Raw genomic sequence first — 24077 nt, forward strand, 5'->3', positions numbered from 1 at the left:
ATGCCATTTTTATTTTCAAAATAATTATAGGCCAGACAATTTATAGGCAAGTCAGAATGGACATCCTTGCCTTTAATAAACTGAAGGACAGCATCGGCTGGGATATTCTTTCTCCCTATCATCTCTGCTTCCTGCACATGTTGTTGTTTAGTCGTTTAGTCGTGCCCGACTCTTCGTGACCCCCTGGACCAGAGCACGCCAGGCACTCCTGTCTTCCACTGCCTCCCGCAGTTTGGTCAAACTCATGCTGGTAGCTTCGAGAACACTGTCCCACCATCTCGTCCTCTGTCGTCCCCTTCTCCTTGTGCCCTCCATCTTTCCCAACATCAGGGTCTTTTCCAGGGAGTCTTCTCTTCTCATGCGGTGGCCAAAGTCTTGGAGCCTCAGCTTCAGGATCTGTCCTTCCAGTGAGCACTCAGGGCTGATTTCCTTCAGAATGGAGAGGTTGGATCTTCTTGCAGTCCATGGGACTCTCAAGAGTCTCCTCCAGCACCATAATTCAAAAGCATCCATTATTCGGTGATCAGCCTTCTTTATGGTCCAGCTCTCACTTCCATACATCACTACTGGGAAAACCATAGCTTTGACTATACGGACCTTTGTCGGTAAGGTGATGTCTCTGCTTTTTAAGAAGAAGCAGGCGTCTTTTAATTTCGTGACTGCTGTCACCATCTGCAGTGATCATGGAGCCCAAGAAAGTAAAATCTCTCATTTCTTCCCCTTCTATTTGCCAGGAGGTGATGGGACCAGTGGCCAATGAACTTAAGGTTTTTTGATGTTGAGCATGGAATACTGAGGAAATCAGGAAAGGGTTCTGGAGTTCAGGAAAGGGCTGTCATAAGTGACTAGGCAATTCATCGGCCTGATCCAGTATGCCCTCCTTATTTTCTTACGTGCCTTTAAAAAAGAAAAAAAGCCAGATGATGATGATGATGATAATGGGTTTTATTATTTCGATGATGAAACTTAATTTCCATTATAATGATGGGTTTTTATTATTCTGAAGATGACGATGGTTTTATTTTAAACACCGGTGTGGAATATATACTGTATATATATTCACATATATATATATATATGTATGTATATGTATATATGTATGTATATGTATGTGTGTGTGTGTATATATATATATGTATGTGCATATATATATATATATATATATATATGAATATATATGAAGGTGCAGTGCCAGCCCAAAGGCCGCGCCCGCCCCTTCCTCCCGCCTCGCGCCCGACAGTAACCCCGGCAACGCCTCCTCCTCCGTCCCCCCTCCCTCCCTGGGTCTCTCCTGTCTGAAGGGAGCCAATGAGAAGCGGGGATCCGCCTCGCGCTCAGGACGCCGCCCTTCCTCCCCAATAGGAAACGGCTTCGCCTCCCTCTCCCCCCTCCCACTCCGAGACGCCGCCCTCTCGCGTGGGTGGGGGGCCGGGGAGGCGTGAGTAACCTTTGCCTCAGTTACGCTTCGGAGCCGCTCGCTCCGCTCCCTGCCACCTGTTAGCCAATGAGGCGCGGGAGTTGGCGGCCCGGAGGCCAATAGGCCTGAGAGGCGGGGCGCCGCGGGGGGCGGGGCTTGGCTGAGGGGGGCCGCCGCGCCGCCTCCGCCGCCGCCGGTGCTGCCAGTGCCGTTGCCGGGCGTCGGAAGGGGTCACCCGAGCGGGTCCAGTCGGGCGGAGAAGATGGCGGACGAGGTTGGCGGCGGCGGCGGCGGCGCCGGGGCCGGTTTCCACATAGCCACGAGCCTGGCGGAGGTGGCGAGCTCGCTGGGCACTTCGGAGCAGGCGCTGCGCCTCATCCTGTCCATTTTCATGGGTGGGTAAGGGACGGGGCGGACCGGCGGGTGGTGGTGCTGCGCGAGAGAGAGAGGGAGGGAGGGGAGCGGGTCGTGGCTTGCGGGCGGGCGGGACACCCCATTCCCACGTACCCCGCGCACACGTGTCTGGCCTGGAGGAGGGCAGGCGGACCCTTCTCCGCGTGGAGCAGCTCACCTGCGGCGCCAGGGATAGAGCCACACCCGCCAAAAGCCCAGTCCTCCTTCCTGCACATGTTCCAGCTCTTCCTATTTTCGTCTACAAGCCGCCTTGAGCCCCTGTGGGGGGGGCGGGGTAGGAATAAACAGAATAATTGTAATAACCCGCATATTCTCTGAAATGCACTTCCTGGGAAAACTGGGAGGGAGCCTGTGGTTAACATGCAGAGGAAGTTTGGGGGGGGGGTTGGTAGCCCGTTGCATCTGGAGGATTTTAATTTGTTTCACAGGTAAAGTTACAAGAATAAATCTTGAGGAGCAGGTGCTGGGAAAGAACTCTGCTGGAAAGCCTCTGCTGCTTCCTCTTAGTAGGCCACTGAGGGCTGCAGGGACAAATAGTCTGATTTACCATAAGGCTGGTTATCCTAAATTGCAGTTGTGTGTGTGTGTGTGTGTGTGTGAGAGAGAGAGAGAGAGAGAGAAAACAGGAAATGGCGGTCTGCCCTTCTGTGTGGGCTTCTTAAAAGCATGTGGCTGATCACTTCGAAACAGGGAAAGGTTATTCTGTTTGATCTAGCAAGGCTGTTCTTGTATATATACTGACCTCCATAGCCTTTCTGGTCTCTGTTCCCCTTGCCTTTGTTACAGATGTCTGCCATAGAGATTGGGTTCAGCAAGTTGTTTGACTGACTGTCTGCCGAGGAGGGGGACAGCAAGACTTACCTACTTTTAATAACTGTGTAGAAGACAGAACTTGAGTTAAGCAGTGTCTTTTCTGAGTCTTAGGCAGTGGATTTCACATACCAGTCTTCTCTCTCGGAATCCATAAAAGCTTATGCTGTAATACATCAGCTAGTCTTAAGGGTCTTGCAGAACTCTGTGCTGTTTGTTTTACATAGCTGTCAAAGCCATGGGAACCCTTCATTACATGTATGGCAAAGGTGGCTAACCTCTAGGCCTCCTACTGGAAGGAATTTTTTTACTCTAGGCCTCCAGATGTTGTTGCAGATGGTGTGCTAGGGGAGGGGTAGTACCTCTGCTGGGGGACACATCATGCTCCTCCTGGGGTAGTTTGTCCTGTCCACCTTTGATCCTCACCCTGCACTCAGTTCTCATTTGTGGCTCCTAGAAGCTCTTGGCATGTGATAGCAGCCACACCCCAGGAAACTGCTTCAACTGGCTGGTTAAACCAGGTGAAGGCAGTTGATGGGTCTCAAATTCTTGGCGAGTTAGGGACTTCCCCTGCATGCGAAGACAGGCTCCGGTGGACAGAGCAGATCAAATCAGTGGTGGGTCCAGTGGTCAAGTAGGCAGTTTCTGCACATGCTGTAGAGGGAATTGAGGGGCAGATGAAGCTTGTCAGCCTGGAAAGGTAGCCCATCTAAGAGAAGGAAAACTCTGATCCTAAACCTCAGCTGCCTTGCAGGACATCTTCAGGAGATGAAAAGGCTAAGGAGTAAACCCCACAAATCCAGAGTGGAGTTCCCAAGACGGTTGGATGGCGCCTTGTACACTTCATTTCAGCAACTCCTGCAGCCAAGCTGGTGCCAAATGTATTGCTTTGTTTTCCTTTGGACCATATCAGCAAGGCTGAGAGAGGAGTCTTCTCGTTTGGGCAACCCAGGACCTCCATACACACTGCCCAGGCTTGCGCCCCAGGAAGGCCGCTTCGGCGCTGCTAACGTAGTGGTTTGGCAGACAGACACCAACAATTCCCATCATCCTAATCTACAATCACTCCTTGTGTACAGGTGTGTGAAATTAGCACTGATCTGCCATTAAGAGTTAGAGCAGTGAGCACTGAATAAGGGCAGCATGGCTCCTTTCCTTTTTTCATGATTGCAGAGAAGAAGGAAGCAGAAACAGGTGCAGTTACTTTACAGATGTTCTTGCAGTTCTTAAAGGTGCATGAGTTCAGCTGCCTGCCTCACGTGAGCAATCACCCCCTGGTTACAGCTGCTTGAAACTCCTGGTGGTCTGCCTGCAGCCCAAGTCTAGGGCAGAAAAATATATGAGTGACCTGGGAGCACATATGCATGTCATAAAATGGATAGTGCTGGAGTTGTAGCCTGTGACACAGTTCTAAGCATACTTCCATTGACATATTTCTAAGTAGACATGGTCAGGGCTGGAGAATTTCTAGTTCTGTCTGCCCTATTTCGAGTCCAGCACAACACAAGAAAAGAAAGGGTGGAAGGATTCCAGGTTATTTTTAGATGAAAGAAAGGTTATGTCTCCAAGCATCAGTGAAGATTGTGGGGGCACCATGTTGAGTGCTGCACATTGCTGGGCTCATGGCACCACATGGAGATTGATAGGCAGGCTTGAAAGTAAAGGATGAGTCATAGCTATGTTTTGGATTTGTGGCTTCCCAGCAGCCTTTACAATGGATATGGATGGCTTAGGGTGGTTTTTCTGAATTCTGACAGTCTTCTAAGTAATTCACCTAAAACAAAACAGATACCCCATTCACTCTTAGTCCTCTCTTTGGCAGGAAAGTGTATACCATCTTTACACCATTGAATTTGTGTGTGCCATCTGCTGCTGTGCATAAGGATCTGTACGTTGGGGCATGAATCAAACTTGGCATTAGAAGTGAACAATTACAGGACATCTCAAATTTCCTCCTAAAGCCAGCTAGCCAGACGGCTTGGAGAGGCACTGCTATGGCAGGAATTTGCATGTGTTCTTTATCTGTGTCCATCTCTCATGGTTAATATACGTTTTGGTGGCACAAAGCTAAGTTCTGCTAGGAGGAAAGCATATCTGTGTTCCACAGAAGCCATCTTTGCAGTTGTGTGTGTGTGTTCCCAGGGCAAAAGAAATAGTCCCTCAATTCAGAGCTGCAACGTTAGAATGTCTTTTTTTTTGGTGTTCCTTTGGATCTCTTGGCATTCTGAAATGTGGATGGAGGACTCTTTTTTTCGAGGGAGACCTGTTCAGCTAAATGTGAATCACTATCACCAGGCTTAATTTTAAAATGTTTTGGTTTTTAGATGTTTAGGAATGCATATCAAAGGAAAAAGATAACTGACTGTGTTCAGTTTAACTAGGAGGACTGATCTTAATTGTGCAAATGAAAACTAGCTCTGGGTTTATGTAAAGACCTCTGATGGGGAAACCTGAGGTGGTAATACTCCAAGATGGAACCACTCTGCTTTCAAACAGGAGAGTGGTGATGCTTCCAATGAAGCAATGCTCTAGGAACCTATTTATGGTCTCTCTTACTTGCTTTTGCCAAACACTTCTAAAGACCAAGCATGATCGTGTGTGTTTTCTCAGAAGTCTTGCTAGGATTAATGAGGCTTCAACCTTTATTAGGAAACAAGATGTGTTGAAGTTGCTTACAAATAAACGTGCATAAGATTGGCAGCAAGGCCATGTTCCTATGCACAACTTTGTTGTTTAGTCATTTAGTTGTGTCCGACTCTTCGTGACCCCATGGACCAGAACATGCCAGGCACTCCTGTCTTCCACTGCCTCCCGCAGTTTGGTCAGACTCATGCTGGTACCTTCGAGAACACTGTCCCACCATCTCATCCTCTGTCGTCCCCTTCTCCTTGCGCCCTCCATCTTTCCCAGCATCAGGGTCTTTTCCAGGGAGTCTTCTCATGAGGTGGCCAAAGTCTTGGAGCCTCAGCTTCACGATCTGTCCTTCCAGTGAGCATGCACAACTAGATAACAGTAAATTCTGTTTAATTTAGGGGACTTCATTCCTAATGCCTAATGTGCCCATAACTGGAGTACGAGAGTAGTGTAATCCTTAGGATGCTTTGAATTTTAATACGTAGCATTTTCAGTGTGCACCTGAATTCCCCATGAGAGACCACATGTCTACAAGTAAAAGGTTTGCATTGCACATACTGTGGAGAAGCATCCAAACCTGACTGGGAACTCTGCTAAGGTGTGGCTGTCTTAACTAACAGGATCATGTGGGAAAGTTGGATCACTGTTAATTATTGAGTAGGGCGAGGCAGATCTGCTGATCTTGCTATCAACTGATCTCACGTGAGAAGTATTGTGTAAATGTACTGCACTCCAGAGGTTCAGCATTGTTAAAATGCAGCACATCTTTCTTGAGCCACACAATTCCTTCCTCACTTTGATGGCCAAGAACATTACAGTGGTGCCCCGCAAGACGAATGCCTCCCAAGACGAAAAACCCGCTAGACGAAAGGGTTTTCCGTTTTTCGAGGCACTTCGCAAGACGAATTTCCCTATGGGCTTGCTTCGCAAGACGAAAACGTCTTGCGAGTTTTTTCCCTTTCCCCCCCCTTTTTCTAAGCCGCTAATAGCGCTAAGCCGCTAATAGGGATGCTTCGCAAGACGAAAAAACCGCTAGACGAAGAGACTCACGGAACAGATTATTTTCGTCTTGCGAGGCACCGCTGTATTGCTAATTTCAGGAGGCTCTTACTAATTTCTTTCTCTTGATCCTCACTTGCAGGTATTCTGGGATGATTTTGTAAATGAAACTGGAACCAGTCTCCTCTTACAGAACCTCCCAGTTTGCCAAACCCACAGTGGCCATCCAGTTTCCAGAATGCGCCAGAGCCAGTGACCATGATCAGCATGTCACTTGCACTGCCACACTCTCATCCCTTAGGTCAGGGAGTAATTAACTTGTGGTCCTCCAGATGCGGTCCTACTATTCCCAACACCTGTGACTATTCACCATGCTTCTTGGGGCTGATGGGAGTCCAGTAACATCTGGAGGGGGACAGGTACCCACCTCTGCCTTATCAGGTAATGGAATGAAAGAAGACAAGTATCCACCGACTTCTTTCCCAAACAAGCTTCTTGCCCTCTTTTTCTTCTCATTGGGGCACCAGATTTCTCCTAACCCCTGACATCTGTCAGCAGCTTCTTCCCACTAAGGCTTGATGCAGAGCACTCCTTCCTTTGGGGGGCTATTCCCTTCTGGTCAGTGCAGAATAGCTCACTCCCGCAATAACTTTTGCCATTTCTATCCATGCGTCATGTTTTTCTGAACAGTGAGAGAGGAGACATAAAGGGATTGACAGAATAAATCTTAGAAAGAAAAAACACTTGGACCTGTTTTAAATCTAGACCAATCATTTTTTAAGCTTTTTTTTTCCTGTATCTGTTTTGAAGTGTGCACCCTACTCTTGTGTTCCTTACAAAGACAAAATAGCCTGTCTATCTCAGATGTATCTGATGCTGGTTACACCAATCTTGTGTATCTGATGCTGGTTACACCAATCTTGTGTATCTGATGCTGGTTACACCAATCTTGTGTATCTGATGCTGGTTACACCAATCTTGTGTATCTGATGCTGGTTACACCAATCTTGTGTATCTGATGCTGGTTACATCAGTCTTGTTTATAAGATTAGTGATGGTGTGTGTTATGGCCTATCTCCTTCTCCACTTGCCAGAGCTGCTCCACCTGCTCTGTCTCTTGCCTTCTGTTCCCTACCCCAGGGTTACCCAACCCTTTTCCGACCGTGGCCCCCTTCCAACCTTGTTTTCTTCCTGTGCCCCCCCATGGGTGTAGCCAAGGGGGATAGCTCCTCCTCCAATAAGTAAAAATCAATACAAATCTGAGGTTCTGCCTCCCCCCAACAAAAATCCTGGCTATGCCCATGCCCCCCCCCATCCTACCGGTAGAAAGGTAGCTATTTAAATCTTCCATATAATAGTTTCTGTATTCATTTGCCAGTAGTGTTTTTGGCCCTCTAGTATAAGGTTACCAGGTTTTTTTTTCAATGAATCTGGAGACATTTTTCAACTTCAGTGGATTTTGTATGGGGACTGATTTGTAAATCCGGGGACTGTCCCTGGGAAACGGGACGTCTGGTAACCTTTCTCTAGTACTCTTTTGGTACTTGAAGTGGAAAGTTAGCCTTCACCACTAGCATGTTGGCTGTCTTGATGTCCAGCATTTGGGGCTTTCGTTCTCAGCTATCTAGTGATACTATGATAACAGCATTCTGTACCTCTCACACTCCTTCTACATGTTTTCATGTCTCTGGATGCATTGATACGGTTGGATGCGAACAAGATTCGCAGTGCACAAAGTCTGCTATGTTTCCACCAATTCACTTTTGACTGTGTGCTCGTTCCACAGCCTGAGAAGAAGGGTTTGCTACTGATAGCTCAGTTGGTTAGAATGGTGCTAACAATGCCAAGGTTGCAGGTTCAATCCCCATACGGGACAGCAGCACATTCCTGTATTGCAGAGGGCTGGACTAGATTATCCTCAGGCTTTATGATTCTATGATCTTGAGTTGGGTTATTGGTTTATTAGCCCAGCACTGCTCACTCTGATTGGCATCAACTTCCCAAGGTGTTGGAAAGAGAGTGATATTTCCTAGCGCAGGAACCTGAGATGTTTTACTGGAGGGGTTGGAAATAGAACCTGGAACATTCAGCATGCAACACCAGTGCTGTACCACAGACAGATGACCCTTCCCAGGTGAGCATTGCCAGGTCCTCAGGAAGTCTAATGTTGGATTATATAACATTCTTTTGGATACGTGTTGAGGTCAGGGATGGCCATGCCATGAGAGAAGCTGAGGGGGCAGTTTGGGGTCACTAAGAAAGGGATCAGAATAGGAGAAATACAAATTTGACACATGGCATACAATTGATTGGGGAGTTCTGTGCAAACCCCATTGTCACGTACCGCTGGTGCAGCTCTGAACTGTATCAGATAGGGTCTCGACAGGATAATTTCCCCAAACATTGATCCCTCTTATCTTATTTTTAATTACAGGAATTTCTGCCCTGCTTCTCAAATAATTCCTAGGGTGACTTACGGTACTATAATACAAAATCCAATAAAACATTTAAAATGTATGAAAGCACTCTAAAAATATACGAAGGTAGCAACAAATCACCAGCCGAGACAAAAACTGATTGGACTAAGAGGCCTGGAAAATAGCCTCTGCTTGCTGCTGAAATGATTTCAAAGGAGGCACCAGGTCAGCCTCCTTGAGGAGAGCGGCCCACTGTTGGGGTGCCATAGCCAGGAAGGGCCAGTCCCCAGCTGGATGTGGGTCACATCTCCAGTAGAAGGGAACCCAGAGACGGACCTCAATGAAGATCTAATGGGAGTGGACAGGGAAGGTGCTAGTAAGATCTCCTGGTCCAGACTGTAAGCAGTGCTCTGTGTAAATACTACCTGCTTTTTCTTCATCAAGCTCCTAGGCAAAGCCTCTGGTATTATGAGTACGTTGGAATCATGACTCTCAGTTTCATGGTATTCAGAGACTGTTAATTTATGGTTGCTCCACGTCGTCAACTTTGCCAAGAACTTTGCCACATGCCTCCTGCAGTCAGGAGCATTCGGAGAATCAGCATTTCTTTTGGAACTCCTTGCTTTTATGGCTGCAAAGATAAGTGTGGAGTGAATAGTGCCTGTGATTAACGGTGTCATTGCATTGGCAAGGGGTGTCATAAGGACAATAATCCACATTGCGTACCAGAACACTTGTGTGTGAATTTATCCCTTAAAATTACTGCTTGGTCCTGGATCTTGATAGCTAGTTGTTTTTTTAGTTTGAGAGAAGAGAAGCAGTGCATCTGTGGCTGGAGACCGGCATTAGTTTGTCTTCCGCTTTCCAGGAAAGTTGAAGTGTGGCAGCCCTTGCAGCTCAGGGTGCTCTCAGAAATAAGCACTGACCAACTTATTTCTTTTTATCCTACAATCATTACTGGGAAACTAAGGTTGTGCAGATTTCTACAGTGCTTCAGAAACTTTTTTCACCAGACGTGAAAGTGTGCTAAATTGGTGTGTCATGCATCGTCTCACTTTCTTTTTTAAAAATTTAGTGAGTATCTGCAGTCTAAAAGCTCCCAAGAATGTGGGCCGCTGCTAATTCTGCTAAAAGGATTAGGTGGCACAGAACAAGACTAGTGGGATTTGAACCTTTCATTCCATTAGTAAATCATTAAACCTGAGGGTGGGGCTTGAAGCCTTTGGGCTATAAACTTGTGGATTTGTCAGTGTGTTTCTTTAATTTCAAAACAAACAAACAAATGGAATACAACCTCACAGGATTGGTATGAGGGTAAATCCGAGAGAAGTTGTAGCTGTGCTATATATCTGATATTAAAATAATCCAGAAAGCTCTATTGGAGACTCATAAATAAACCACTACTTCAGGGGAAAGGAGTGTGAGATCCAATTACAATGTCACTTGGTTACTAGGTAATATTTATAGCATGGCTGGTTGTACTGGAGAGCAATGGTAAAATAAGGCTTGTGTGGTAGATTACACTTACTAGAATATAGTTTATTGTGCAACTGACTGAAATGTGCAGCTGTCAGTCATGAATGGGGGGGGGAGAGAGAGAGCAGAGGTGAGGCAAGGGGGGGCTCTTGGTTAGAACTGCGTTGCAGTTCAGAGCATTGAAGGTCTTGATGCAGACTTTCAAAACGTTAGAGTGAGTAAAACTTGTGTAATCCGTAAACTGCCTGAATACGAAATAGTCGACTGAGGAAATTTTACTGGTAAGTTTATCGTCGGCGTTTTGGAATGAGACGTGTGTGAAGCAAAACATTTTAATTTACAAGGGTTCTTTGGGATGGCACATGGCATTTCAGTCTATCCTGCACCCTAGAACACATTGCATCTCCTGACAGGTTCTTGGTCAACTCCAGCTCCCCAACATCCAGGTCGTGGGGGTAGCACGTTTTGCCGCTTCTGCGACAGTGTCTCCAAATGCAGCACTTTAGTTCTTCCTCCATAGGACTGAACTGAAAAAAAGTAAAGGTGCGTTTAGGGTGTCAGCCAAAGCTCCCTCCATTCCTTTCTTCCAAAGCTCTGTTTCTTAGTCACTTTAAATTGTTGAGTACAGAGAGAAAGATGTGGTAGCATCACAGTGAATTGTGCTAAAAGAACATTTTATTATTATCGTTATTTATTAAATTTGTATACCACTCTGAAGATCACACCATCACACTTAGCAGCATTAGCATGCCTGGAGAGTATTCTGGGTGTGTGGAGAAACCAAGGATACTCAGCCATTGTCAACAGCCCAGTTAAAACTGACTCAGGAAGTATCTTACGCAGTGGGTGGAGAATTTTTTCTGTCTCCATGGGGCAGATCTTTATGGGGATTAGCCTTGTGGGTCTGTTAGAAGATGGATGCAGTTTTCCAGGGTCTCTACTTCCAAAGGGTGTCTAAGTTAACTTTTTCTCTGATCATTACATTGTGTTGGACATCTGATGTACTTCTCTTGTCATTGAGAACTGGTGCTCATTTAAAAATGCTGTCATAATTTTTGTATGGTTTGAAGTCTTTATAAAATTTTATCTGCCGCTTTTGGGGTTTTTAATTTTGCTTTTTTCCTCAAAAAATGTTTATGGGTTCTCTCATTTTATACTCATATTGAAATACTGCCCCTCAATGAGTACAAACTTAATTCACAAAACATTTTGGGGTATGTGTACCCCTGTGTCCCCCCCCCCCCAGAAAAAAACCCCTGGAGCAAGGCACTATTAACTTCCCTGTTCCTCCTTACAGAATGGGCTGAGTCTAGAAGATAGCCATGAGCTCACAGTAAAGTCTTATTTAGCTAATGTGAGTCCTAAATGGTCAATTTGGTGCACCGTCTGCGTCCCCTGGATAGTAGAATAATCAAAAGGGAATGCTTTTATAGAATCCGTTTGTGTTCGTCTGGACTGATCTGTCTTCCTGTTCTTTCCCTATAGGATACCCTTTTGCCTTGTTCCAGCGCTATTTCCTTTTCCAGAAAGAGCTCTACCTCATACACCTGTACAACACGCTAACGGGGCTCTCGGTTGCCTACTTCAACTTTGGTAAGGGGGGCTGAGAAGATGGCTGCCCGACCAGTGAGTACCAGAGTGGGGGTGGGGGGGTGATGTTGATTTTCCTTGCAGTTTCTAATTGTCTCACATTTACCTCCTCAGGGCCGCAGTTCGGTCACTCCCTCATATGTGTCTTCGTTCAGTTTCTCATACTGAGGCTCATGGGCCGCACAGTCACTGCCGTCTGCACTTCCTTCTGCTTTCAGATGGTAAACCTGTTCCTTCTGTGTGTTCCTCTCTGAGATTCTGATCTTGCTGTCTTTTGCTCTGCCCAGCAAGAGCTGAGCAGGAGCCCAGGGAGTGGCGGCGGGAAGGCAGATAGAGGAAGCAGTGGTTTATCCTCACGGCTAATGTCTTTCAGATATATCTGATGGCCGGCTATTTCTTCACTGCCACAGAGAGCTATGACATCAAATGGACCATGCCACACTGTGTCTTGACTCTCAAGCTGATAGGTAAGCAATTTTGCTCATCCAGTTCTGCTCCATTGTCGTGCTTTGGCGCCACAGATTCCCTCCTACGGTCCAGCTATGTTGCTGTTTTAAAACGTGTACAGTCATACCTTGGTTTGTGAACGCCTTGCGGCTCAAACATTTTGGCTCCTGAATGCTGCAAACTCGGAAGTGACTGTTCCGGTTTGCGAACTATTTTTGGAAGCCGAATGTCTGATGGGGCTTCCATGGCTTCCGATTGGCTGCAGGAGCTTCCTGCAGACAATCAGAAGGCACACTTTGGTTTCCGAACGTTTTGGAAGTCGGAACAGACTTCCGGAATGGATTCCGTTCAAGAACCAAGCTACGACTGTACTGGGAAATCCCAGAGCAGATTACATGGGGCTTCCAGTGGCCTCTCAAGCAGATAGTAATCTGGTTCATACTCACGGAACTGCAACATTGGGTTTTTCAGGCCATTCGCTGGCCTGACTTTTTGTACAGTGTTGGCCTCCTTGATTATATTAGTATCTCTTTCTACCCCTAGGTTTGGTCATTGATTACTATGATGGCAGAAAGGAAGTGGTGAGTGAAATGGAATCATTTTTCCCCCCATTCCTCTCAATAGGATTGTGTTCAGTGGAGTTATTGGAGATAAAGGCTGCTACAATTAGGAAAGGGTCCTGGGGAGCAGGCTGGGTGCCCAGGAAAGTGTTCCTTCCAGGGTAGAAACCGTCCACTTCTCAAACAGGTTATGAGTGAACCTCTGAATTCCAAACACTGGTACAAACAAGCAGAGAGGAAAAATCTGGAATAAGAAGTCAAAGGTCAGGCTTGCTAAGAGAATCAGAAAGTTACAGATACAGTGGTACCTCGGAAGTCGAACGGAATCCGTTCCTGAAGTCCGTTTGACTTCCAAAACGTTCAGGAACCAAGGCGTGGCTTCCAATTAGCCGCAGGAAGCTCCTGTAGCCAATCAGAAGCCGCGACTGACGTTCAGGTTCCAAAGAACGTTCGCAAACCAGAACAATCACTTCTGGGTTTGCGACGTTTGGGAGAAAGGCGTTTGACTTCCAAGGTACAACTGTATTTGAAAGATGAGGCAGTGAAAGCAGAAAAGGTGCAAAAAGCAAACAAAGCTGGCAGACTTACAAAGCCTTGGTTACAAAGAAAATGGGGCCAAAATTCCTAAGCCATTTTGATCACCTTAACACTACACAGACACACAACTCACTTTCTTATTTTAATGTTATCCTTGGGGCTGAGCAGAAAATGTGCTTCATCCAACCCAAGTGAGACTTGATAAACTTGGCCCATGAGAAGATGACTTTAAACTTCCAGTCTGAGGGGGCGGTCAGCTGGGACGTTGAATATGCTGAAACACCTACGAAGCATTAATCCACTCACACCTGTCAACGGCAGTATCCAGATCATGAGTCGAGGGGGAGGGCAGGACTCCAAATCATGCCTTTGCTTTTGTGCATAAGGGCTGCTGGGAACAAGGCCAGAAAAATGAAGGGCTCTTTTGAATGAACTTTCTTTTAAACAGGCCACAGGCCTGAGGCAAAGATTACAGATAATAGAGTGAGGACTTAAGGGAAAAAATAACAAATAAAGTTGGTGCAAATGCTGACTTTGTATCCTCCCGCTCCTTTGCAAAAACCTCCTGCTTTTAGGTCTATCAAGAAGTATTTCTTCAAGTTTGGACATATGTGGGTGGGAGTGGGGGTTAGTTCATTTGAGGATGTTAGGGAGGATTGGGTAGAGAAATGCTATCTGTTACTGTGCCCTTGAGCTTATCATGGCGTCTTCCGTGCCAGTCCCTGCTTCCATTTCTAGAACTCCAGGGAACAAAGCCAGAAAAAGTTGCAGTTGACAAGTCCTTAGGAAAGCAAATACCAGAACAGTTCGCTATTAGGATTATGAACGACACTACAAAGCATGCTATGAACCTAGAGATTTCTGTCCATGATTGACCTTTGGGATTGTTCTTCAAAGCATTTAGAGCAAGTGAGTTAGGCAGCTTTAAGAGTAACAAAAAATCTCACGCATGCAAGCAAAAGCAAATTCATGGATGCTGATGCTGTTGTTGGTGTCTTTATTATTTTTCTGCAGCAGGCTCTCACTCCTGAACAACGACAGTTTGCTGTTCGGGGAGTTCCTACTTTACTGGAAGTCACTGGCTTCGTGTATTTCTATGGTGCCTTCATGGTGGGGCCACAGTTCTCCATGACACAATATCATAAGCTGACAAGAGGCGAGTTGACTGACGTGCCAGGCCAAAGACCCAACAGGTAGTTTTCCTTGCCCCGCTTCCCAGTGCCTGGAGTATTCGTGTCCATTTCCTGTGCATCCTAGCGCTACTAATCAAGACTCCAAACATTGTGGGGTGTGGGGCATTCCAGCTTCCTCATGGTGGTGATTCCAAAATCCATGTAAGGGCTGTAACTTTATTGGGTCAAGCAAATTATTACAAATATTACATGTGCAGTGCCCAAGATTTCAGGTTCTCCAGGGTTCCCTCCATAAAGGTAGTCATTGTAATTAAAAGCACATAGCATTGTCCATTTGAGCCACAGTCCACTTTCCCTTTGTTCTGAAATAGTGCACCGCTGGATGACTGATTTCCTCTTTCTCTGTCTCTCTCTCCCCCCCCCCCCCCCCCCGCTCCCCAACGTTCATTTCAGCTTTGTGCCTGCCCTTAAGCGCCTGGGCTTGGGCCTCTTCTTCATGGTAGTCTACACTGTCGTGGCCCCATACATCCCTGAGGAATACCTTGTCTCAGATGCTTACCTGGTAAGAAGGGCTTGGAGGAGAAAGAGCAGTAACTCCAGGAGGAGTAGTATTAGTAATTATTATTATTATTGCTAGAGTATTTGTATGTGGGCTAAACCACAGAGCCTAGGGCTTGCCGATCAAAAGGTCAGCAGTTCGAATCCCCGCAACAGGGTGAGCTCCCGTTGCTCGGTCCCTGCTCCTGCCAACCTAGCAGTTCGAAAGCACGTCAAAGTGCAAGTAGATCAATAGGTACCGCTCCGCCGGGAAGGTAAACAGCGTTTCCGTGCACTGCTCTGGTTCGCCAGAAGCAGCTTATTCATGCTGGCCACACGACCCGGAAGCTGAATGCCGGCTCCCTCGGCCAATAAAGCGAGATGAACTCCGCAACCCCAGAGTCGTATAATATTAATATGGCTAAAAGTGCACATTGCAAGTATACAGACTGCCCACCTTGGCTGATCCCTGCAAATGACCAGGAACAGGGCAATTTGCAACCTTATCCGGGCACTGGGCTTAACCTACCCCAGTACTGTGTCAACCTTTTTATTGCTTTGTTGCTGCTGTCAAAATTAGTCGCATTGGGGTGGGGATAGGGATCCTCTATTATTTATTATTAATAAATCTAAGAAACAAGATCAGGTCCCCAAACTGAGGGCTAGTTACCCGTGATTTAACATACCTCACAGATTTTTTTGTTTCCTGCAGGAACAACCCTTCTGGTTCCGCTGCGTTTATATATTGATCTGGGGCAAGACGATGCTCTATAAGTATGTTACCTGCTGGCTGGTCACGGTAAGCCTGGAAGCTAAACTTGGCCTGCTAAACCACCTACGCCTGTTGAGTAAGGCCAAGCAGTGTCAAGACAACTTGTTAATCTTCACCGGTTTTGTTGCAGGAAGGAGTCTGCATCATCACGGGACTCGGCTACAATGGAAAGGATGAAAAGGGGAGGCCAAAGTGGGATGCTTGTGCCAACATGAAAGTCTGGCTATTCGAGACAACCCCTTATTTTACAGGCACCATCGCCTCCTTCAACACTAACACCAACGCCTGGGTGGCTCGGTGAGCAATGCTGATAGCTTTTCTGCAGAACAGTTGTCCCCAAACCTGGCTAGATAGGAGGTAGCCTTTTGTACAAGACCAGAAAAAGTCCTGAGGCTATCTTTTTTGTGTTTGCTACCTTGTCCCACTTTTGAAATGTGAGCAGTGTTTAATTTTTTTAAAAAAAAGCATATATCCAGAGCTTAAGGGAAATCAGTAGAAATACCAGTGGGCAGGGACAGGGCTTCTGAGCTCACGATTAGCCCAATGTAGTAAGTCTCCTTGTTTGAACTCAGTAGGATTTATTTCTTGATTAGATTTACTACTAAATAAAGCAATCTTACTTAGTAAATGTATACCCACCATTCTTTGCCCATGGAACTCTAGGTGTAATATAGAAGGCTTCTTTGGCGGTCTCCCAACCAGGAAGTGAGCAAGCCTGAGACCTGCTTAGCCTCAGCAAGGAACAAAAGCACCATGTACCTTCCCAGCATGCACACAAAATCTCTGGGATGGGGGAACCTGTGGCCCTTCAGATGTTGCCACACGGTGTGGCTCCTGGCCATGCTGTCTAGGGTACTACCAATTGGGAGTTGAACAACATTTGAAGGGGCCACAGTTTCACCATGCCTCACCTAATGTCTTTGTGCATAATTCAGCTGTTCCACAGTAGATTCACATGATTACCTTCTTCAGAGCAAGGTGTTCATCCTCAGCCCATTTTTCCTTCTTTACATCACCTGGAGTGGTGACGACTATGCAACTATCCTTATCTTGCAAATTGGCTTGATGAAGTCCTATTATGAATTACAAGCTGGTAACGTTTGGAGCTGGTGGGATCGTGATTTTTAATACCCTGGGTGGTATTCAAATAGGTTGTACTCAGAGGAGACGAAATGAATGGACCTAATTTAGTCACTTTTGTTAATTTCACTCAGTCTGCTCTGAGTAAACCGTAGTCGACTACCACCTTGGCTATTCTGGGAATTGTACAGCACCAATCAAGAAAGTGCTTTTACACATGAAATAGAAAATATCCACTGCATGCCTATGATAGTGGAAATGGATTCCACACAAAGTTTGAGCCCCCAGAACCGCTCATTGAGAAATTAAGCCAGAATGCAAGTTGTTCAACTTGAGGGTTTTCTTGTGGGCAAATGATGTTTGTATTTCCCTAACTGAAAAGCATTCTCCTTATCTTTTAGTCCAATAAAGAAAAAAAATCATGCAGTAAAATAAAACCTATATGAAGGTTGGCACAACAAATCCAAGATACAGAACACAAATTATGCTAAGAAGTTAGCTAATTAAGAGGTTAAAAGTGATCACCATGGCAGTCTATAGCAATAGATTTAACTTGCACAGAAATCTTGTATATAAAGAAAGCCATAGCGCAGTACCAAAGCATACGTCCCAAGTTTGATTCTTAGCATCTAATTAATCTGTTTGCCCAGTGCCCCCACCCCAATCTAACCAGCTATTTCCATAAAATTGAGATCAAATTATTTCTGCTACATGGAGAAAGATAACTTTGAACCAGGGCCCGCCAGTGTTTTTAAGTGCTAGTTTAAAACCCTTTTCTTTTGCTGATTGAGCCTCCTGCAGCAAAAAACCAAACCAAACCAAAACCTGATGAAACCACCATTACCTTTTGGAGACGACATTGTTTCTTTTCTTGAGAAAACTAAATGGTGATTAATGCCTTCAGGACTGGCAACTGAAAGGATTTATTGTTTTCCATCTACAGCTACATTTATAAGCGGTTGAAATTCCTGGGGAACAAGTTATTATCTCAAGCACTGTCCTTGCTTTTCCTGGCTATCTGGCATGGTCTGCACTGTGGATACTTGGTGTGCTTCCAGATGGAGTTCCTCATCGTCATGGTTGAGAGACAGGTGAGGAGCTTTAAATGAATGGTGTTAGTAGGACTGTTGCTAAAGTCAGCCTCTTGGTCAGGGCAGCCCAACTTTTCATACCAGGTGGGCTGCAAAAGTGCTTCAACACAGAAGCCATGGGCTACACAGCCTTATTTCACTGGAGGTGGGAAGTGAGGGAAGTGAGTTTTGATGTCCCCTCCCAGCCCTCTTCCCAAAGTCGCTGCCTTCCCAGAGACTTAGGGAAAGAGGCACAAGGCTCTGGTAGGGTCTTAAAGCCCTCCCACCTACTCCCTAAAGTGCTAACTAGACTTAGGGAAGGAGATGGGAGGACTCTAGGACCCTGTCAGAGCCTTCAGGACTCAGCCCCCAAAATCCAGGGTCTCACCCAGCTTTGGTATGGCAGCACGAGGTGGCTCACCTTTATCTAGGTACTATGCCTTTCTTGGAAAGTCCTCCATCAGATCTTATAAATTGGTAACACCAGATTGCCAGGAAGGATGTGGAATGAAGTTTCTGAATTGGAGGTTAGTTGACTTCTTCCTTGTGTGATTCCTAAGTGAGCAGCATCAGTTTTACAAAGGGACATGTTGGGTTTTGCTTTTTCAGGCTATCTTTTGTGTTCTAGACTGGAGAATGAAAGAAAATGTTTTCTTCTCACTACAGTACCTAAGGCTAAGTCTTTGGCGTTTGTAAATGCCAATGAATCAAACCTATTTAAGATTGGGGGCTATAGGTTGAACAGCCATATTAAGCAGTCAATTTATTATACATGTCCCTTCGGTGAAATCTAATTCTGTAGACCAGGCTAGGGTGCCTGTGCTCATCCTATATTTTTGTTGACTCCCAGCTCATGCCCAGCATAGCGGATGGGGGGGGGGGTTGTAGTCCAGCAACAGCTGGAGGTCTGCAGTTTCCCCATCCCTGTTTCATACGCAGTCTGGTTTTAGACCACACAAAACTCTGGCTCATGTTGTCTCAACTCAAGCCTGCCCACAAACTAGCTTTTTAAGGGGTTTACTGACCACTTTTAAGACCACTGACAAGCCACAGCTGGGGCTGCTGTTCCACCTTAAGAGCTGCTGCTCATTGGATTCTAGTACTGAACAAATAGAAATCAGAAAAACAGTTAAGACCTGTCCAGTCAGTGGAAGCTCAAACTATGGTGTGGGCCCTTAATTGCTGTTAGTACAAAGTAAGGTTTGGTGTTGTCTGAGCCTAGTCATGGAGACCAAGTTATTCTTGTTACAGCTTATTGACCTGGTACACGACAGTCCACCTCTGGCTGCCATGGCCTCGACCACTATCTTGCGGCCTTTCTTCTACGTGATTCAGCAAGCGGTCCACTGGATGTTCATGGGATATTCTCTGGTGCCATTTTGCCTCTTCAGTTTGGAAAAGTGGCTCAAGGTACTGAAGGAGGACTTTCCCTCCCTCCCTCCCTCCCCTTATTGTCAGCAGTAGCATGTCTTAACTCTCGCTTCCTCATTCGCTCCTTCTAGGTATACAAGTCTATTTATTTCCTAGGCCACGTGGTGTTCTTCACATTACTGTTTGCAATGCCTTACATGCGGAAAGTACTTGTGCCACGAAAAGAAAAGTTAAAGAAAGCTGAGTAACAACCAAAAGGTAAAAAAATAGTCATGGGGGTGTGCTACTGCTTCGTAAGCAGAATCAGGTGGCATGCAGCTAATTAATTGTGCTTCTTTCTCTTCCAGATTGTACCACGTGTGCATTTATTATGGGGATGGTAGAAGCATCACCTGCCAAACTTGCTGCGGTCAAACCCATGCAGAGTGACATTGGGAAAAGAGCACAGGGGCAAAGACCCCAGATTGAGGGGGACTGGGGAACTGGCTGCAAACTCCCTCCCCCCTTCTACAGGTTGCCTTATCTCTCAACTTCTCCCTACGGACACTCCAGTCTCTGGAAATGTCAGATGATTGTAAAGCACTTGACGCAGCTGCCATCTAGGAATGGAGCCACCGCCTGACTTTTTCTACTTTCCAATTCTGTTAGATAAAATTGGTCCCAGTTGGTTTTTCACTCGTGCCTCATCTGCTTTTTAAAAAACAAACCGGCTGGGGAAGCTGGTGCTGTTTCTGTCTCCTAGCTTTGTAGGCAAGGGGAAAGATAGGTTGGTGGTGTTTGTAAGCTACACAGGAGTATGTGGGACTCCAGACCCACCCACACTGTTTTAGGTAAATCGAAGGATGATCCTCTGTTGTAACAACTGCTGCGACCCTCCAGCTATTGTTGGACATCATGGCTATGGGGCCATCATAAAAGGCCAGAGACACTGGGAATGGCAGCAGAACAATATCTGAAGGGCTTTAGATTTACTGTGCTATAGGTATACACACTAAGGTTGCTACTTCATTTTCGTACTTTGCTGCATGTCCTTTTATACACCACCAACTGAGCAGAAAAATATTTTTCCTGCTATGTTTTAACCCTTCGGCATTGGCAGTCACTTCTTTTTGGCTGCCACCTAAGAGAAGGTAAGCAAGGGTAGACACTGCTACCTGACACTGCTCCTACTCAGGTTTGTTTTTCCCTTCTTACTTTGAACAAGCACAGCTGTATATTCAAATGACCTCTTGAAATGCCTATTGAGGTGGATACCCAACCAAAGCAACACACAAGTGCCATCCTGCTGCTTACATACCTCTCTACTGAGACTATCCACCACAATAAAAAAAAAACATTTATTTATGCCCCCAAACAAAACATGAGGCAATTCTTACAGGTAGAACCCTGTAGCGCACATTGCTCCAGGACATGGAGCAAGCAGTTAAGTCCAACTGCACAAGTCCACATTGCATTAGTAAGTTCACACCACTCCCCACATCTCTTCAAAGGCTGTGGTGATCTTGGCACAAGTCAAAGCAGCAGAGAGTGGGTAGTTGCTGATAGAGATAGTCTTTTCTGTGTATTCCACATTAACCTGGAAAAGAAAAGCAACAGCCAGCATGTCAGTGAATGTCTGCATTGTATTTTCTGTACGATACATCTTAAACTCACCAGAGTAACATATGCAAATTACTACCTCCTAAATTATGAGCTTAAATCAAGTGTTCTACAGCCACTTTATCCTCAAAAATATTCCTATACTAGGGCATTATATTCCTGTAGAGTAGACCATATGCAACTACATGCACACACTACCTATGAACAGTGCCTTGCCCTAAGGCCAGCTTGTGCAGGTGAGATTCCTGACTTACAACTGACTGGTATGGAAATGGGTGTCTTACCGAGCCGTGAGCAAAAGCTCCCACAGTGATAGCTATTGGCTCTGCAGTAGGGACTATGTCACGGACGTCTGTCACAGTAGAGGCCGAGAAGGATGTGCTGATCTTCGTGCAGCCTACAGGGAGGTGATCAGTAACAGGATTCTTAATTACCTAATGGAAGAAAAATGGACAGGCTTGAAAGTAGAAGCAAGAACAATCTTGCAAAGAATCACATAGTAAACTAGTAGATTTTTTTTTACCTTCAATAACTTCTGAGGCCCATCAGCAGCTCTGACGCTAAATTTGTGCAGCAACTGAACTGAGGAGAAAAAGGGAAGATATATTTACATTGGCGTTACAGAATAGAGGCATACTCTAAGATAGGAGAAATAAATGGGCAGTTCTCATAACTGAGGTATGAAAAATTGGATCTTCCCATTTTTGTAATACTGTGCATGTTTGGAATAGCTTTTCTCACCCTTGTACTACTGGGGCTCACACATCCAATGAGGCTGACTGTTGGAAGATTCAGACTGGGAAAAGGAAGAACTTATTCTACACAGTGCAATTCTGAACTTCACTAATTGAAGATATAACGGCCATCAGCTTGGGATAGCTTTAAAAGGGTTTTAGGTAAATGCAAGGAGAATAAGGCTACTATAGATGGCTACTCCCTCTCACATACAACCCTGCATTTATCTCTGCTGAAAGCATAAAATTTTCTGAGGGGAAAGCAAGCCTCTGTCCTCTTACCCATGAGGCCACAAAAACGATCAAAGGTGCGAGGGATTCTTGTCTGAGGATTGACTTCAATTAGAACATTTTTTTCTGTATGGATATAAACTTGGAGAAGGCCGGCTCGGTTCAAGGGACTGTCCATGAGCATCAGGAGGCTCTGGGAAGAAGAGTGAGAAAGAAATAAGCTAAAACTATTCAGAAGCAGGGAAATTCTCTGCAGTAGCATCTGTCAGAACTCTGCAATTGCGTATTTTTAAAAGGCAATGTGAGAATGAAATTCCAGCATGCAGGTTTGCTAGGAATCTTCAGTGAAAAGAGTAAAGGAAGCATTTGGGAACATTTGCAATCTGAATAATAATTTTAAAAGTTGCCAACAGTACTTTTAAAAGCTGTTGTGTGGGAACTAAGTTTTCCTGGCTTCAGAAATAGCAACACACCACAGAGGCGACTTAAAAGTACGCTACTTTGATTATGTAGTAGATACATGAATGTACCTGGTGGGTGATGTCAGGTCGTACTGTTCCAGGGTCCCGGCCACTTCGCAGAAGCAACGATTTATGCTTGTCACAGGTCAGTAGCTCATAGGTTTTTCCAACCTGGACAAATAATCATTTTATTTGTTTACATGTATTCGGCACAATCTTTCTACAGTGAAGTGTACTCAAGACAGCTTACAATAAAATGTAACATGATGCAAAACTTAAAACAAATTAACAATAGAACAGTAAAATGAGACAGTTAAAATGTGCTAAATTGGGAATTGTACAGTAGATTAAAGGTTCCTTAAGTGCTAGTTGGCAAACAGAAGCCTGGCAAGTGGTTTCAGAAAGCCCACAAGGAGGACATGAAAGTGGCAGCTCCAACTCCTATCAGAGACCCATGTTTAGAGGTACAGTACCTCAGAAGGTGGTCAACTGCCATTAATACATCTCCCGTGATGAATATATTATTATTATTTACTTATACCCCGTCTTTTTCCCTGATGGGACTCAAAACATCTCCCACCCACAAGGCTTGATCTAGACATAAAGCAGAGGTGAAATAAGGTGCTGTTTTAAATCAATTAAATGTATACACAATTTTAACTGTATTAATGTTTAATTGTTTTGTCGGGGGTGGGTAAGCAGGGTATAAAACAAAATGATTTCTGAATGATTCCCCTACATGAAAAACCACCTACACATCATAGCGTGGCACATCAGAGATAGGTTTGACGCCATCCTTTTGGCAAAATACAGGGCGGTGCAGGGCAATTCTTTTTCTTTCATCTGGTGCTGAAGTGACTTCAAAGCAATCCATTACAATCAACTGCAACCTAACAGCGTGGCCCTTCTGGAATTCATCACACACACACACACACACACATGAATTTGTAAATCTGTCTGTAGCTGGCTACCCAGAGCTTAAATACAACATCTTTCACACACACTTCCAAACACATGCATTTATTTGGAGAAGATCCCTAGTTTGGCAGAGAGAGAGAAAAGATCTGAAATCCAGGACGTAGCCTTTTAGTATTGAAACGCGGGGCAATCCTGTATTATACAGGGCAGGTGGCAACCCTAGAACCCGTCCTTCCATGCAGGGGGGCGATTTGATTTTTAAGGGGGGGGGAATTAGCGAACGAGTTATTAACATTTAATGTCCTTTTGGGCTTCCTCCACGTGAACAGCTCACTTCTTGAATAGTAAGAATTATACGTGTGCGGTTGGGGAGAAAGATCAGGATTTTGGAGATGCTTAGGTGGGGCATGGCCGGAAAAAGAAGGTTGGGAGCCACTGCCTGAGGGGAAAGGCCGTCCAGCATTTCCCCTGGAAGCCGCCCTCGGCCGCCTCTTCGCAGCCGCCCCGCGTCTGAGGGAGCAGGGCGACCTCCAGGCCCCGCACGCGGCTGCCCCCCGCTTCCTTCTCCGGCCCCCGCACGGCCCGCCCAGCCCCTTCACCTTCACGGTCTCCAGCGACGCTCCCTCCAGGATGACCAGCAGCCGCCGCTTCCCTGCGCCTTGAGGCGGCGGCGGCGGCGGCGGCCCTCTCTTTCCCCCTCCGCCCGCCGCCTCCTCCTCCTCGCCCGGGCGCTTCCTCGCGGAAGCCGACGCCATCTTGTCGCCGCGCAGGCTCCTCGAGGTCGGCGAAGCTACTTCCTGTCGCCTGCGGGTCAGGGCAGGGGTCAGGGCACCAACTACTTCCGGTCCCCCAAGTGACCCCCGCCCCCCC

General features: G+C 45.9%; 2 protein-coding genes and 1 long non-coding RNA gene across 4 annotated transcripts; 2 read left to right on the forward strand and 1 right to left on the reverse strand.

Moving 5' to 3' along the window:
* Positions 1-1643: 1643 nt before the first annotated feature.
* On the forward strand, positions 1644-19939 carry LPCAT3 (lysophosphatidylcholine acyltransferase 3). 2 transcript variants are annotated; one of them, XM_079960297.1, is made up of 13 exons: positions 1644-1812; positions 11653-11760; positions 11872-11978; positions 12131-12224; positions 12748-12785; positions 14316-14494; positions 14888-14996; positions 15684-15770; positions 15874-16040; positions 17767-17914; positions 19145-19303; positions 19396-19522; positions 19612-19939. In XM_079960297.1, the coding sequence occupies exons 1-12, from the start codon at positions 1680-1682 to the stop codon at positions 19510-19512; spliced, it is 1446 nt and encodes a 481-aa protein (XP_079816423.1). In that variant the 5' UTR covers positions 1644-1679; the 3' UTR covers positions 19513-19522; positions 19612-19939. The 2 variants fall into 2 exon arrangements, with proteins under 2 accessions (XP_079816423.1, XP_079816424.1); XM_079960298.1 differs by lacking the exon at positions 1644-1812 and adding an exon at positions 6458-6715.
* On the forward strand, positions 2255-6206 carry LOC307206905. The gene is made up of 3 exons (XR_013834522.1): positions 2255-2925; positions 2958-5369; positions 5648-6206. It is a non-coding gene; the product is annotated as an uncharacterized lncRNA (long non-coding RNA).
* A 646-nt stretch (positions 19940-20585) lies between the features above and the next one.
* On the reverse strand, positions 20586-23977 carry EMG1 (EMG1 N1-specific pseudouridine methyltransferase). Its single transcript, XM_079960363.1, has 6 exons — positions 23807-23977; positions 22359-22460; positions 21880-22021; positions 21387-21445; positions 21148-21297; positions 20586-20840 (listed from the first exon to the last, which is right to left on the reverse strand). The coding sequence occupies exons 1-6, from the start codon at positions 23960-23962 to the stop codon at positions 20727-20729; spliced, it is 723 nt and encodes a 240-aa protein (XP_079816489.1). The 5' UTR covers positions 23963-23977; the 3' UTR covers positions 20586-20726.
* Between the last annotated feature and the right edge of the window lie 100 nt (positions 23978-24077).

Source organism: Podarcis cretensis, assembly GCF_951804945.1.
Source record: "Podarcis cretensis genome assembly, chromosome: 17".
Taxonomy (NCBI): Eukaryota; Metazoa; Chordata; class Lepidosauria; order Squamata; family Lacertidae; genus Podarcis; species Podarcis cretensis.